The following is a 13974-nucleotide window of genomic DNA, read 5'->3' on the forward strand; positions in this document are numbered from 1 at the left end:
AGCATTAAAACATTATTATGTAATATCTTATATGTCTCACCTCCCCTAAAACTTTGTACTGCTATTACCTGAAGAACTACTGTAACATTTTATTAGGTCTTTTTAATCGTAAGAAAATGTTAACTGGCAACTGTTCTTAAGGTTTTGTGAGGAATTCATAAACAAGCTTGAGAACTTGGAAGAGTCCTGGCCAAACCGAGAATGAATTTGGCTCTTATAGCTCAGTAATGAGTCATACCTACCCACAATAACCTAATAAAAATTCAAGCTCATCCCAAAATGTTCCGCAGTGAATGAAAATGGGCTTTCACCAAGTTTTTTGTGGAAACTGGTAAAGCCCACATAATTTCAAGAAGTGCTGTTACACTACTGGCTAAAGACTGACCTATCTTATGCTTACACTGGTGAGAACACTGAATTTCACATATTGCTAACAAATCAGTCCACCGTGAACATTATACAGAGCGTGTGCTGTGGGCAACGCTCCCGGTTCACATACAGAACAGGCAGCAGGGATTTAGGTCGAGGTGGGGATTTAGGTCGGGACACATCAGAGCATTTAAAGCAGGGTTATCACTCATCAGTATGTCATTCACACTGAAATGACACAGAATTTGGATTTTAGAATTCGGATAGAGTGCTGAATGTGAAAAACACCAGGGGATTTTGGGCTTCATTCCATACCGTTTAGAAGGTGCAAAACCTTTTCACTACCTGAAGCAACCACCAAGCAGGGCCCCAAATAGCCTCCAAGCAACGCCAGGTGTGTCCCCTAACTTTCCACCCACACCCTCTCCAAATAAAACTCGTAAAAGACAAAGTACAGAGTCCCTACTGGATTCAGAGGCTTGACAGAACAACAAACTCTACCAAGGGCCTCCATTTTATTTAGTCACTATTCAAATTAAGGAGTATACACACAGATTAGTATAAATACTATATTTATTAAATATCTTTACAGTTTATTTAAATGTATTTACAGAACTATTCCTGCATAAGTTATATTCAGACATCCGATTCAGGTCATTGCCTCTTGGGTAAGACAAATGATAGTCTCAACAGAAAAAAGCAGCTCATTAGTATACACAAATTTAAATTTGCTTCATAATTTTTAGCCATCTTTGCCACAAACTACCTGCTAACAGTTAAAATTTTGACTTGGACACTGTTGACCTTTAGTTGATGAGTTCATCAATTCTGCATAGAACTTAAACTTTTAAAAAAATAAATAGAATCAAAATGTTTTCTGCTTTGTATTTTCAGTTTAACAAGCAATTTTTTTCGTATTGTAAAATTTGTTAAATGTAAAAGTGTGAGTTTCAAGAAAACTGGATGCCGCATGTAGCTTCTACCAGTAAGAGCTGGTGTAAGGTGACAAGGATCCACAACTTCTTAAAAAGTACAAACACTCACAGTTCTACCCAATCTTGTTTACAATCTCCAAAACTCAAAACTGACTCAGTAAACTCCCACAATTCCTGTCATGGTGCTTGATGTGATAGGTCGGTGGTGCTGACAGCTACCTGTTCTATCCTGCACAACAGGGCTCTCTTCCACCAGGCAAAGCTGGAAATCTAGTTTCTAATCCAGACACAGCACAACCCTCAGACACACATCCCTGGAATGGATTTTTTGAGATTTAGTACCCATCAACCATGTCAGGCCAGTACAGTAATTCAAATACCCTACCTCCCACTTCACTTCGTCTTTCCATGTTTAAGACCCTATGGACTCGACTCCATTTTCATTCTGTAAATATTTTTTTTTTTGTGCGCAGGCAGCTTAAATTCACAGGAAGAAATAAGGTTCTGATATGTTTAGAGTGCACATTTTAAAACAGAACAAAATAAAAATTTCAAGCATGTGATAAAAATATTAATTTTTATAATACAGTATTGCTTTATAAATATAGATGGAAAAGCTATAAACTTTACTGGTCTTTGGTGCATCCAGAGAGGGATAATTTGCCATTTGTAAATTAGAAATCCAAATTCTCTCTTTTGTTATAAAAGTCCATTACATGAGGCGATGTGTATGCTTTTATACTGTTCCACTTACAATATAACTGACACACACATCAAGGTCAGAATCAGACCCACCAAGTGATACCTCAATCACAACACAGAGAAACTTGGGTCTTGTGACCTGGAACATTCCAGGACAGGTCCAACAGACCTTTAGCAGAGAGTGAAGGAGAGTCGCCTGTTAAGTAGCACTCCAGAGGACTCCCAGCAACCCTAAATGAAGTGCATAACAAAAAAGGGCAAGGTAAAAAGAACAGAGAGAAAAACAAACTGTGTCACTAATCTACAGACCAGGCCCCAAGTCAGTCCCACTGTAAAATGTAATTCTTGTCCCGCTATTTTCAATTCCGCTGGACACACGGTCAGTGTCTCACAATCTTTTCTCCAAAGGCTAAATCGATTAAGCGAGTGTATGAACCACCACCACTCACGGTCATGTGAATCTAGCTTTACAAAGATTGTATCTGATTGGTTAAATGAGAGCAGAGAAAGCCAGCGACCGAACCTGTACAGCTCTTACTAGGATTAAATGTAGGCATTGGAAAATTAATGCAAAATATATCCAGATCATAAGGTTATATAAATACCTCTGACCAGAAATTATCAAAACCTCGCGAGAACTGGAGTCGTCAGCCAAGTATAAATGTATTCCGACAAGCCCCTTCTGGATGCAACTTTCTGTACTTAAAACACAGAGACTGCAATAGTTGTGCAAAATAAATACCCGCCACTCACCACTCACGTTTCCGTGTTTTATCACAGCACGATGGGTTCTCATTATTTAAAGCCCCCCCCAACCCCCATTTCTACCAAAGAATTGTTTTGTCAAGTTAGGGTAGTTAAGGCATTCTGACATGTAATTAAAAGGTGATTCAAAATAGATATCTAACATTATGCCAATTTAGGAATAGTAGATAAATTACTGAACAGCTTACAAATGAATAACTCATTCTTATTATAAATGAAATGCCTGTTACAAGCATGATGCATTGAAATATAGTAATGACATGTACATGGTACATGTTAAACAATTTTAAATAAAATAAAAGCTTGACAGTTACTCAAATATACAGTACAAAGTCACAAAACAAAATCCTTTAAAACAAGTTGAGGTAACCTCAAACATAAACGTATTAATGCAATAAACCAGGTAGTATCTCCTTTAGAGAAACAGACTTCCTATTTTCTCCTCAAGCAGATTCTCATCAGGTTTAATTGCATTCTCATCTATACACCAATGTTACCTGACTTATATAAAACATGGCTTTAATTTAAGGATTTCTAAGTATATATATTTTTCTACCACCAAGTTAATGAAGGAAAAAAATTGACCCAAAAATATATATCTTTACAGCAGTTGACTTGTACACAAACCTTAAAAATATGTTGGGCTTACAGATAATGGGAAAACTGAATGCAGGAGAGTTTTCTAAGGAAACTATACACTGCAGGATGGCTATTTGGAAACTGTAAACATTAAGCTTGATTCAAACCCCCTAAATTCTGTGTAGGGCGAATGCAAATGCCAGATCATCGCCAGGAGTTTTCCCTGTGGGCTCCTGTGCTGCTGCCTCTGCCCAGTGTTCTTCCCGGGTCTGGAGCCAGGCTACTCGAACACAGTCTGAGGGTGAGACTAGGAGTAGCAAGCCCATCAGAAGCCAACACAACGCAAAGTTACAGCTGTCCTCCTCAGTTCCTCAGGGCCGGGGTCTAGAGCTCCCCGCAACGAACGGATGGGAGGGATTCAGCCGTAAGGTTAAATTCCTAGGCTCTGAAGAGTTTTGTACTCTCAAGTACTATTTCCACTTTAAAAGTTTGGTACCCCAGTCCTCCTGCAGATCAGGCCACCAGCATTGAACTGAACTAATCGGTAAACTGCCAACACTTTCATTCTAGTATTATTAAGCATCTTTTTAAAACCATGAAACATTTGCATCCAACAGCTAAACCGAATTTTTTCTTTACAATTTATAACAAAAGGCCCCTGGATCAAGATTTCATAACTCGGAGCAGTGTTTTAGAGCAGAATTATTAGCTCCTCAAAAACAGGAGTTTATAATAAGAACACAAAGCCACACCCAATCATCATAACAGACTGTATAGTAATGTGTAACATTTCTTTTGATGAAAAATGGTTCTAGAAGATGTACCATAACATACAATTTGTGTTGACTTTTAAGATCCCTTTTATACATTGTATTTTTGAATTCACTTTACCATCAACGTTCATCTGCAATACTTGAACCAATTTTTTAAAAATATCCAGCTTTGGCTTTCAAAATCTCCACCCCACCATGGACAGGGACAACGAGACATGAAGACCAATCTTCAAAGATCTGGATTCTCTTCAAATGCTGCTGGCAGATATGAACTCGTGAACGACAGTAGTGGTTTTCAACAGAGATCTCAATAGGGTCTCAAAAAGACGGGCAAAAGGCTTACATCACTGGCCATTGAGATCAGTGGCAAAGAAACGTGGTCCTGCCAGCAGGATCAACACAGACGGCAAGAGGGAGTCAGGGACGATGAAAGGAAAGGCAGGAGCTGACACCAGGCAAGTCAGTCTGTATACTCAGCCACTATGGAAAGAAGGACGGTGATATCATCTGGCTTTCCACCTACAATAAAAATAAAGTCATATTCATATGTCTTGAAAGAAAGCCAAGCAAAAATATAATACTACATAAGCACTAGGAGACAAAAGCTTGTAATTCAGGCAGATCTGATTTGTCAATATATTCTAGTGGGGGGGGGGGGAAGTAGGATAAAGAGAAGTAGGTGTTTAGTAAACAGTTATTTGGTAAAAAGAAAAAACAATAAATTAATGTAATTTAATGAATCTTGTTAAAAAAATATGCCCTGCTTCTTTGTAACCAGAGCTGTGACAGGACTCGTACCACATCTGCAGTTTGTAGGAACCACAGTAAAGACAAAATCTAGTTAAGAAAAATTCTGCCTCCCAAGAATGTCACATGCTCTTACCCATAATCCTAATTTGGACAAACATAGCTGAGACTGAAGCTAGGGGTAGTCCTGTATTCTAATTTGCCAAACAGCTGTGGCATGTGCTTTTTTCTATTTTAATATTTCCTGGAAGGCCAAGGTATGTTTTACGTAATATTCTATCAGCAAGAACCTGAGCAAGTCCGCGAGTTCTGCCCACTAGCACCAGCACGTCCCAGCTCTAAGGGACTGCTCCAACCCATTCCCAAAGCGACATATGGCTCAGGAGACAGGACTCCTCAGGCAAGGTCAATTAACGGTGTTTCTTCAAAACCTGCTGTGGCAAATTTTGGCAGGCAAATAATGTCAACAAGTCAAAAGCCAGAGGTAGGGAGAAGTAAAATGTCAGCAGAGCGAAGGGCAGAATGTGAAACTGTTAGGAATGCGCGGCCCTTCCAGGCAGCGCTCGGAGGCCTTTGGGCTCGGTCCAACGCAGCGCAGCGCTGGCCATAAAGGGCTTCAGGTTTCGACTGCCTTCGCAGCCCTCAGAGTTTGGTGCTGAAGGGCATCCTCTGCGGAGGCCTGCTGACACGCACCGGCGCCTACAGCCGGAGGAGGCGACCTTGGGATCTGACCCGGCCCTGCAGCTTACCTCACCCACACTCCGGAATACTCTATTCTGCAACGTTCCCAGGCAGCTCCTATGATCTTCCTGAAGAAAGCTTACCTCTCACATTCAGTCCGTTGTCACATGCAAACTGTGCGAAAGGTGACATATAATTGGGATCATAAGCCAGCTCATGAGCCTGCTCAGCAATGCTTCTTGCTGTCTGTTGGATACTCTCATAATTTGAATTCTAAGATGAAAGGATGGAGGAGTTATTGTTTTTCATAATGCCTCACATGATTTCCGCATGCAAGTACTTGGCAGGCCAGGGTGTCTCAAGAGGTGCTCAAGCGGACCAGGGGCCCCTTTTAGTGCATCTGGACTGACCAGCCCACAGTTCACTGCCAGGGCCCGAGGATGTGCCAGGACCACGCAGGATACCCTCGTGGTGCTCTGGGGCCCACGTGGTGCTGGGGGTGGGAGCATGCAAGTACTAAAGGTTTTGGCTTTTGGGCCATACCCAGCAGTGCTCAGATCTCACTCCTGGCTCTGCACTCAGGGATCACTCCTGGTGGGCTCGAGGGACCATTTTGTTACTGGTGACAGCTTAGATCCTATCAAGGTCCTCAGCTGCCTGTGAGCTGGGCTGCAGTCTTGGCAAACTCAAGTATGACAGCCTCCCATCTTTCCCCACCTGCTGGGCTTATTACGAGATCAAAGGAGGAAAGACAATCAAAATTTAACACCATTATGGGGCCAGAGTGCTAGTATAGTGGGAAAGGCATTTGCCTTGCATGTCGTCAACCTGGGTTCAATCCCCGGCACCCCTTAGGGACCGCCAGGAATGATCCCTGAATGCAGGCCAGGAGTAAGCCCTGAGCACCACCAGGTGTGGTCCTCCCACCCCCATCCCCCCATAAAAAATACTTAACACCATTTAAATACAAAGGAGAAATATAAACAGGAAGTTTCTTCATCTGTACTTCTACCCACTTTTTCTCCTTTACTTCCTTATTAAACGTAGGGCGAGAAGCCTCTTTCCCACCCGAAGTTCTCTATTTGTGGCTATTTCTATTTCTATTTATAATAGTTTGAAATATCAAAACTATTATTTTCTAAATTTAACAACTGTCCTTTCTAAAATTAGAGAGATTGCAACTGAATCAATAAAACTCAGTTCCTCAGTTATTGCAACTGAATCAATCAAACCCAAGGAAGGCCACTGTTTTCAAGGGCCAACCCTTGAATTAATTACCTTTAACTTTTTTAGTTCCTGCAGGATCATATAATCAGGCATGTTGTCAAAGAGTCCATCTGTTGCCGTCAGGATGATGTCTCCTAACTGGACATCAAAAGATGTGCTATCAGCAGCATCCGGGCTGTGGCAAGGACAAAGCAGGGGCAAGGTTAAGAAAGCCCGTTAGAAAAAGGAGCCCGCATTGCCGTGGGAGTGCTGACTGGTCCAGCCTTCCGGGAAGGCAATATGGACATTCCTCAAAAAAACTAAGAGTTGACCCAGCAATCTCCCTCCTGGGAATACACTCCAAGGTCCCAAAAGCACAAATCAGAAAAGGCACAAGACACCCGCATTCCCATTTGCTGCATCACTATTTACAATAGCCGAAATATGGAAACAACACAAATGCCCACAAGCAGATGACCCATAAAGAAATTATGGCACAGACAAATACTACTCAGCCTTAAGAAAAGAGCAAGTCACGCGATTTGCTACAATGTGGATGGATCTGGAGAGTATCATGTTGAGAGAAATCAGCCCGAGGGAGAGCAACATACTTGAGAATGATCTCTCATACCTGGGATATAAAGAAACCTCGAGGGGGGGATGGCAAATACTTAATGGCAACAGAACAAAGAGCAGGAGAACTGGTCTTCAGCAGGAAGCTTGGCACTGGGGCAGGAGCAGAGGGGCACGTTAGGGGACGGGACACTAACACAAAGTGGGAGGGGCAAAGTGCTGCCCCAGAGGCAGGCTGCAGGTGGAAGGGAAACGGAACACCGGTGGAAGGTCATGGGCACTCGGGAAGGGGCTGTTGTTGGAACATACACGCCTGAAATGCAACAATCACAAAGATATTTCTCTCAATTAATAATAAGGAAAAAAAGCCCTTTAAAAATACCATTCCAGGGGCTGGGGCGATAACACAGCGGGTTGGGCGTTTGCCTTGCACGCGGCCAACCCGGGTTCGATTCCCAACATCCCATATGGTCCCCTGAGCACCGCTAGGGGTAATTCCTGAGCGCAGAGCCAGGATTAACCCCTGTGCATTGCCGGGTGTGACCCAAAAAGAAAAAAAAAAATCATTCCAGGTTCCAGCAGACACGATGCAGTAATTCAATGAAGCCTTGAAAAAAATAAAAACCCAAAGTCATTTTGGCTCACTCTTCCAGCCCATGTTTTCTCCAACACGAACCTCACTGGCTTGTCTCCATGCTTCTCTGCTTGCTGATTTCCACTCAGGAGAAGCCTGTGTTCTCTTGAACATGAACTTCTCCTTGTCTCTCCCCTCACTTAATCTAAGTTTCAATAAAATTTTCTTTCTACACACACACACACACACACACACACACACACAAAATCCGCCCTCCCCACCAATTCTAATAATGGAGTCAGTAACAAAAACCAGGTATAAATTTCATGGAAAACTGACACAGATATTTCAAAAACTTAACTAAAGTTAGAAAAAAGTAAAACTGGGTTTGAAGATTAGTCATACATGATTTAAAAGGAGGAAGCATTCTTTCTGAGTCAGATTCTAACATGCCCTTAAAATCCTACTGGAAATGAGTCTTTATTTCCTAGTTCTGTAGAGCCAAATTCCATCCTCTTCATTTTCCACTCATCACTTTCCCTGCAGTTTTGAATCTGGCTCACAGGAGACTGCATTATACAGAGTGGAATAACTGAGTACCACAGAGGACAGCATTCAAAGCATGTAAGAATACCTATGAATTATCTACAATGCATGTATTACTAGAGCACTTAGTCATTACTAGGTAATTAGTAAGTCTACATTAATATCACTATTACTCTGGCAGAATAAGGACTCTGTTCTCCAAAGTGCTAGTAATACACAGGTATTTATGAGTGTGCAGAATAGTCTTTTAAGAAGTATTTGTTGAGGGGCTGAAGTGATAGTACAGCAGGTAGGGTGTTTGCTTTGCATGTAGCTGACCCAGGTTCAATCCCCAGCGTCCCATATGGTCCCCTCCACAAGTACTACCAGGAGTAATTTCTGAGTATATAGTCAGGAGTACCACTGAGCACTGCACGGTGTTGCCCAAAACCCCCAAACAATTACCTGTTGAATGATTCAATATAGGAAGAAACAAAGACCCTCCAAATGGGTGGGGAAAAGAAATACACTGCTAATAAAGAAAGCAAGGTATAGAGGGTCAATAGGCAGCACACTGGGTTCAATCCCCGGCACCCCAGATAGTCATTCGAGTCCGCCAGGAGTGATCTCTCAGCGCAGAGCTAGGAGTAAGCCCTTAGCAGAGTCAAATGTGGCCCCCAAACAAAAACAAAACAAGAAATCCCGGTGCAGACAGTGATGCAGATGTTTCTCTATCAGAGTACAAATCGGAAGGTTTCAAAGAGGAAGGTAACAGCAGCTGCCTCCGAGGAGAGGAGTGGCTGGGGCAGAGGCAGGAGGCAGATTTTGGCGGGCATCTGTGTAAAACTTTCTGAAGAACAGACGGGAGAGGCTTTTGTTTCTTTCCTTTAACAGTACTTGATAAAAACAGATCTGATGAATGAGAGGGGAAAAAAACTCAGACATCGAGAAGAGAAAGGATCACATATTCAAAGATTTTGTCCCTCGGCAGTTGGTCTCAGCCACACTCAAAGGCCAGCTTCCCTGCTTCCAGGTCTCCAAAGTGCAGCAGCCGATAGTCTGCCTTAACCTGTAACCCAGGAACAAGAGCCAGGGAAAAATTCATACACTGAGCTGGGCCGGAGGAATGAGAACCAGAGGAACCAGGCCCGACAGGAAACCCTCCAAACGCAGGTGAGGGGTTTAAATATCAAAGAGCTACAAAAGGAAAATCCGTAAACTACAGGTTAAAATTCTTTATAGATAAGACAAATGACCGAGGAGGTGAAAAGCACAGAGGGAGGGAAGAAAAACACTAGTACGAAACTGGTGAAGACCAGCCTCCGCTCTCCTGTGGAATCAAGAGCAACAACACACAACACTTCACGTCGGCTCCGTCTCTGGAAACCAATCAGATCTGAGAAGCGCAGATTAATGAGCAGGTCTGGCACAGAAGCGCAGTTTCTGCTGAGGTTTTCTTTCCCCAGGAGTGTCCTCTGCGATTCCGCCCAAGACTGGCCGCCATTGGACAGCTCGTCCTCTTCTCCAGCACTCCCACCCGTGAGCTTGGTGTTCTGCCAGCTGCAGTCCTGCCCATTGTGATTGGACACACTGTGCTGCTGGAAACTTTTGACTGCACTGAAACACGAGCTGGAATCACATGCTAGCAAGCTGTCTCGGCACTCCAGGGGAAGAACCTCGCCGCAGACGGTCCTAAAGGTGGCATGCGAGACACGACAGGGCCCTGCTAGCACTTCAGAGTCAGGTCAACAAAATCAAATCAAGGGAAATGAAAACATGCTAGCTGAGCCTGATACTTATTACAAAGGCCTTGGGGTTCCGGCCCAGTTGGCTAATTTCATAAACAGGTATTTCAGCCTACTGTAAAATAATCTTTCAATCACTGCAATCCATTGTACTACATACAAGAAACGCTTCCATCTTTTTAGGAGTTGGCAACAGACTTTAGGTGGGAAACAGTGAATACCTAAATATGTAATATGCTCATTATACCTTTAAAGATAGCAGTGATAGCATTTTACATCTTGGTTTAAGATTTAAGATCTGGCTTACTAAGAACTATCATGTAGCAACCAGTCACTATTCCTATAATCTATTTTTTCAAATAAAAAAGTTATGAATTAATCCTTGAAAGATAAAACATAGAATTTGATTCAGACAGTACCAACTGTCTGGGATTTTAGCAATTTAGAAATGAAACGAGAGAAGGTAACATCGTCATCACAGGTCATATTTAAGACCATGCTAATTTCTCTGATACACAGACTTAAGTGATGTTTGAATGCATGTCATGGAATCACTCCCAAAATGACAGTCTATTATTAATGTATCAATACTGCATTTTTGAAAATCAGAAAGTTATTGTGATCAATAAAGATTTCTGCTTGCATTCTTCCCTGTCATCGGTATGCAAAAATCCTACAGACAAAGTATGCATAAATGACTAGTTTTCCAGCACGATTGAACAAATACAACTCTATGTATTATGTGGTCTATCTTGTGGTCTTGGTATGAAATAGTGATAGCTCATAGGCCTGAAACAGTACTTTCATAATTTTATCTAATTACTGGGCTGGAGTGATAGCACAGCGATAGGGCATTTGCCTTGCGCGCAGCCAGCCCAGCCGAGCAGGGTTCAATTCCTCCACCTGGCTCAGAGAGCCCAGCAAGCTAACAAGAGTATCTCACCAGCACGGCAAAGCCTGGCAAGCTACCATGATGTATTCAATATGTCAAACACAGTAACAAGTCTCAAAATGGAGATGTTACTGGGCCCGCTCTAGCAAACAGATGAACAATCGGAGGACAGTGCAGTGACTGGGTGTTTATCAGCATTTTATTTGCAATATCAAGTTCAAGCAAAACACCATTCAAAGTCAAACTGCTAAGGTCCTCCCGACTAGAACATTCTCAGTGTGATTTCCTTTCACGTGAAGTTGGCAAAGGTTTATCCTCACCTTATGTAGCAGAGAGGGACCAGAGACAACCTGGGAGCGAGCCGTGTTATGAAAAGAAGTTTACCTGTCACTCAAGACGACTCCTTCGGCTTCTGGTGGCGCAATCGAGAGCTGGAATGGAGTGTTGAAGTAATGCTGCTGCTCATCAGATCGGTGTACAACTTCACCACCTCTGACTACCAGAAATCCCGAATCCCCCAGGTTAGCCGTGTGCAAGCGGTGGCTAGTTCTGTCCAGCACCACAATGCACGCAGTACTGCTACCTAGAAACAGAAATGATCACCATTGATTTCCTCTTCGAAGCTGCCTCTGCAAACACGTTTTTATCACCACAAATAGCAAGATGTCATAATTTGAACTTCCTTTGCCTAACAGGACCTTTATTAGAAAAGTATGAATTCCCAACCAATGTCAACAGTAACTGACCAGAGTCAGTAAGGTAGGAGGGGGGAAAAAAATGAAACCCATTGTGTCTAATTGTGATCTACAAATTCCTCCATTTACAGTGAGGAAAAGACAACAAAATGGCTAATAAAAATACGATTTCATCTTAATAATGCCATAACTGGGGTTGGACAATGCAACAGGTAGGGTGCTTGCCTTGTACGTGGCCGACCTGGGTTCAGTGCCTGGCACCCTACATGGCCCCTGTGCCACTGTCAGGAGTGATCCCTGACCACAAAGCCAGGAGTAAGCCCTAAGCACTCCTAGGGATGACCCCCCCCCAAACAAAAACAAATAATGCCATAATGTATGCTAAATGCTGAAAAGCAAATTGTTAAGATACTAATAATCCTAAAATGCCAGAATGAGAACGTTACATTTCCCTCCTATTTCTCATTGGTCATTGGCAGGAAGCCGTCTCCACACAAATCACTAACATTTAAGATGGGGCACACAAAACAATTTTTAACCACATTTCTATCTCTTGAGGTTATAAAAAACTTTTACTAGAGATTGACTCATAAAGAAACAAAACAGTTTTCTTAGCTAGCTTATCACTGTTAACTTTAGAGACTGCTAGTGTTGAGGGGGTAGAGACCGCATTTCCGGCATAGAGCAAAACACCACCACCTAATTCTGCAGGCACGGCCAGCACAAACTTCCCCAAAATGAAAGGCAGACAGTGCGACTGATAGAACTGCCTACAAGCAAGACATCTGAACCTAAACCTACAGAAAAAAAGGCAAAACAAAGAGAAAAGCAGCTCACTAAGAAATTAATGTAAAATTATCTGCACACATAGAAAATCATTTCACCAGTAACCATTTGTCTACTAGAATAACTGATGACTAGATAACTGCTAGAGTCAAAAGAAGATAATGAACTGTGCTGGCAAGAATGGCGGTTCAAATGGTAAATGCCTTTTACATGTTCGAGGACTTGGGTTCAACCCCCGGCACCATATCCGCCCGTCAGAATCCACACTGGGCCCAGCCATCCAGCACACTAGGTATGATCCCTGTAATCGTGAAAGTACAGGGAACATGGCCACCAATTTTAAGTAGGTGAGAAAACACAACTGGGTTTGGACAATACAGCAGGTAGGGTCCTTGCCTGGCATGTGGCTGACCTGGGTTCAAAGCCTGGCACCCCATATGGCCTTTCTACAGGGCAATATAGCCCTGAAAAATAAACATGTCCTTTGATCTAGCTACCCACTTGAAGAGGGGTGAGGGGGCGAGTCCGGCCCATATCTTGCACATGCAAGGACCAGAGTTCCATCCCAGTGCGACACGGCCCCCTTGGCACTGCTGGGTGTGGCCCAGGTTCCCTCTGTGCCCCTGGCTCTGAGCAGCACTGCATGAACCACACAGCCCAATTAGCCAAGAATCCCTGGGAGCTACCCCTTAGGCCCTCTTGGGTACGGCTTGGGAGGCCCCAAGAAAAATTGGTTCTTTAATTTCAGTTATAATCAGATGCCATTAAATATCTAAAATGAAGGGACTACTTAAACTACAGCAACCCTTAAGTAATGCCCCAAGAACAGCAGCCTCTGAGCACTGTAACAGCTCTCGCCCAAAACCTAAAAGGTGGGGGGGAGGGGCATGGAAGCGAAGCTGCTCAGGAGCACAGTGCATTTCTTGTGTGTTTGCGACCCTAAATGCAATCTCCAGCACCATCAAAAACTTGTTTTTAGTAGGTAAAGGCTTAACTGCCGTGATGATAGTTGAAAGATAAAATGAAGGGCCAAAGAAATAGTACAGAGGTTAAGGTGCTTGTCCTGAATATGGGGGACCCAAGTTCAATACCGACCACCACATTTGGTCCCAGAGCGCGGCCAGGAGTGATCCCTAGCCACAGAGCTAGGAGTAAGTTTTGAGCACCGCTGTGTATGGCCCAGGAAAAAAAATAAACAATTTTAAAAAAGAAAACAAGATGAACTAGAGCAACAGAACAGCAGGTAGGGTGATCATCATGCATGCAGCTGACCTGGGTTCAATCCCTGGCATCATATATTGTCCCCCGACTCTGCCAGGAGTGATCCCTGAGTAAAGAGTCAGGAGTAGGCCTTGAGCAACACCAGGTGGGACCCAAAAACAAAACAAAGAACAAAGAAAAGGTAAAAGTCAGAGATGACAATCACC

At 43.1% G+C, this 13974-nt stretch overlaps 1 protein-coding gene across 1 annotated transcript in view; it reads right to left on the minus strand.

Moving 5' to 3' along the window:
• Nucleotides 1–865: 865 nt before the first annotated feature.
• Nucleotides 866–13974, minus strand: part of PPTC7 (protein phosphatase targeting COQ7) — a 51637-nt gene continuing 38528 nt past the window's right edge. The window contains exons 3-6 of the mRNA XM_056107152.1: nt 11451–11649; nt 6830–6953; nt 5695–5824; nt 866–4642 (exon numbers count right to left, since the gene is read on the minus strand). Coding sequence (XP_055963127.1) covers nt 4584–4642; nt 5695–5824; nt 6830–6953; nt 11451–11649 — 512 coding nt within the window. The 3' untranslated portion in view covers nt 866–4583. The remainder of the gene's footprint in view (nt 4643–5694; nt 5825–6829; nt 6954–11450; nt 11650–13974) is intronic.

This window comes from Sorex fumeus, unplaced genomic scaffold (genome assembly GCF_029834395.1).
Source record: "Sorex fumeus unplaced genomic scaffold, SorFum_2.1 ptg000155l, whole genome shotgun sequence".
NCBI classification, from domain to species: Eukaryota; Metazoa; Chordata; class Mammalia; order Eulipotyphla; family Soricidae; genus Sorex; species Sorex fumeus.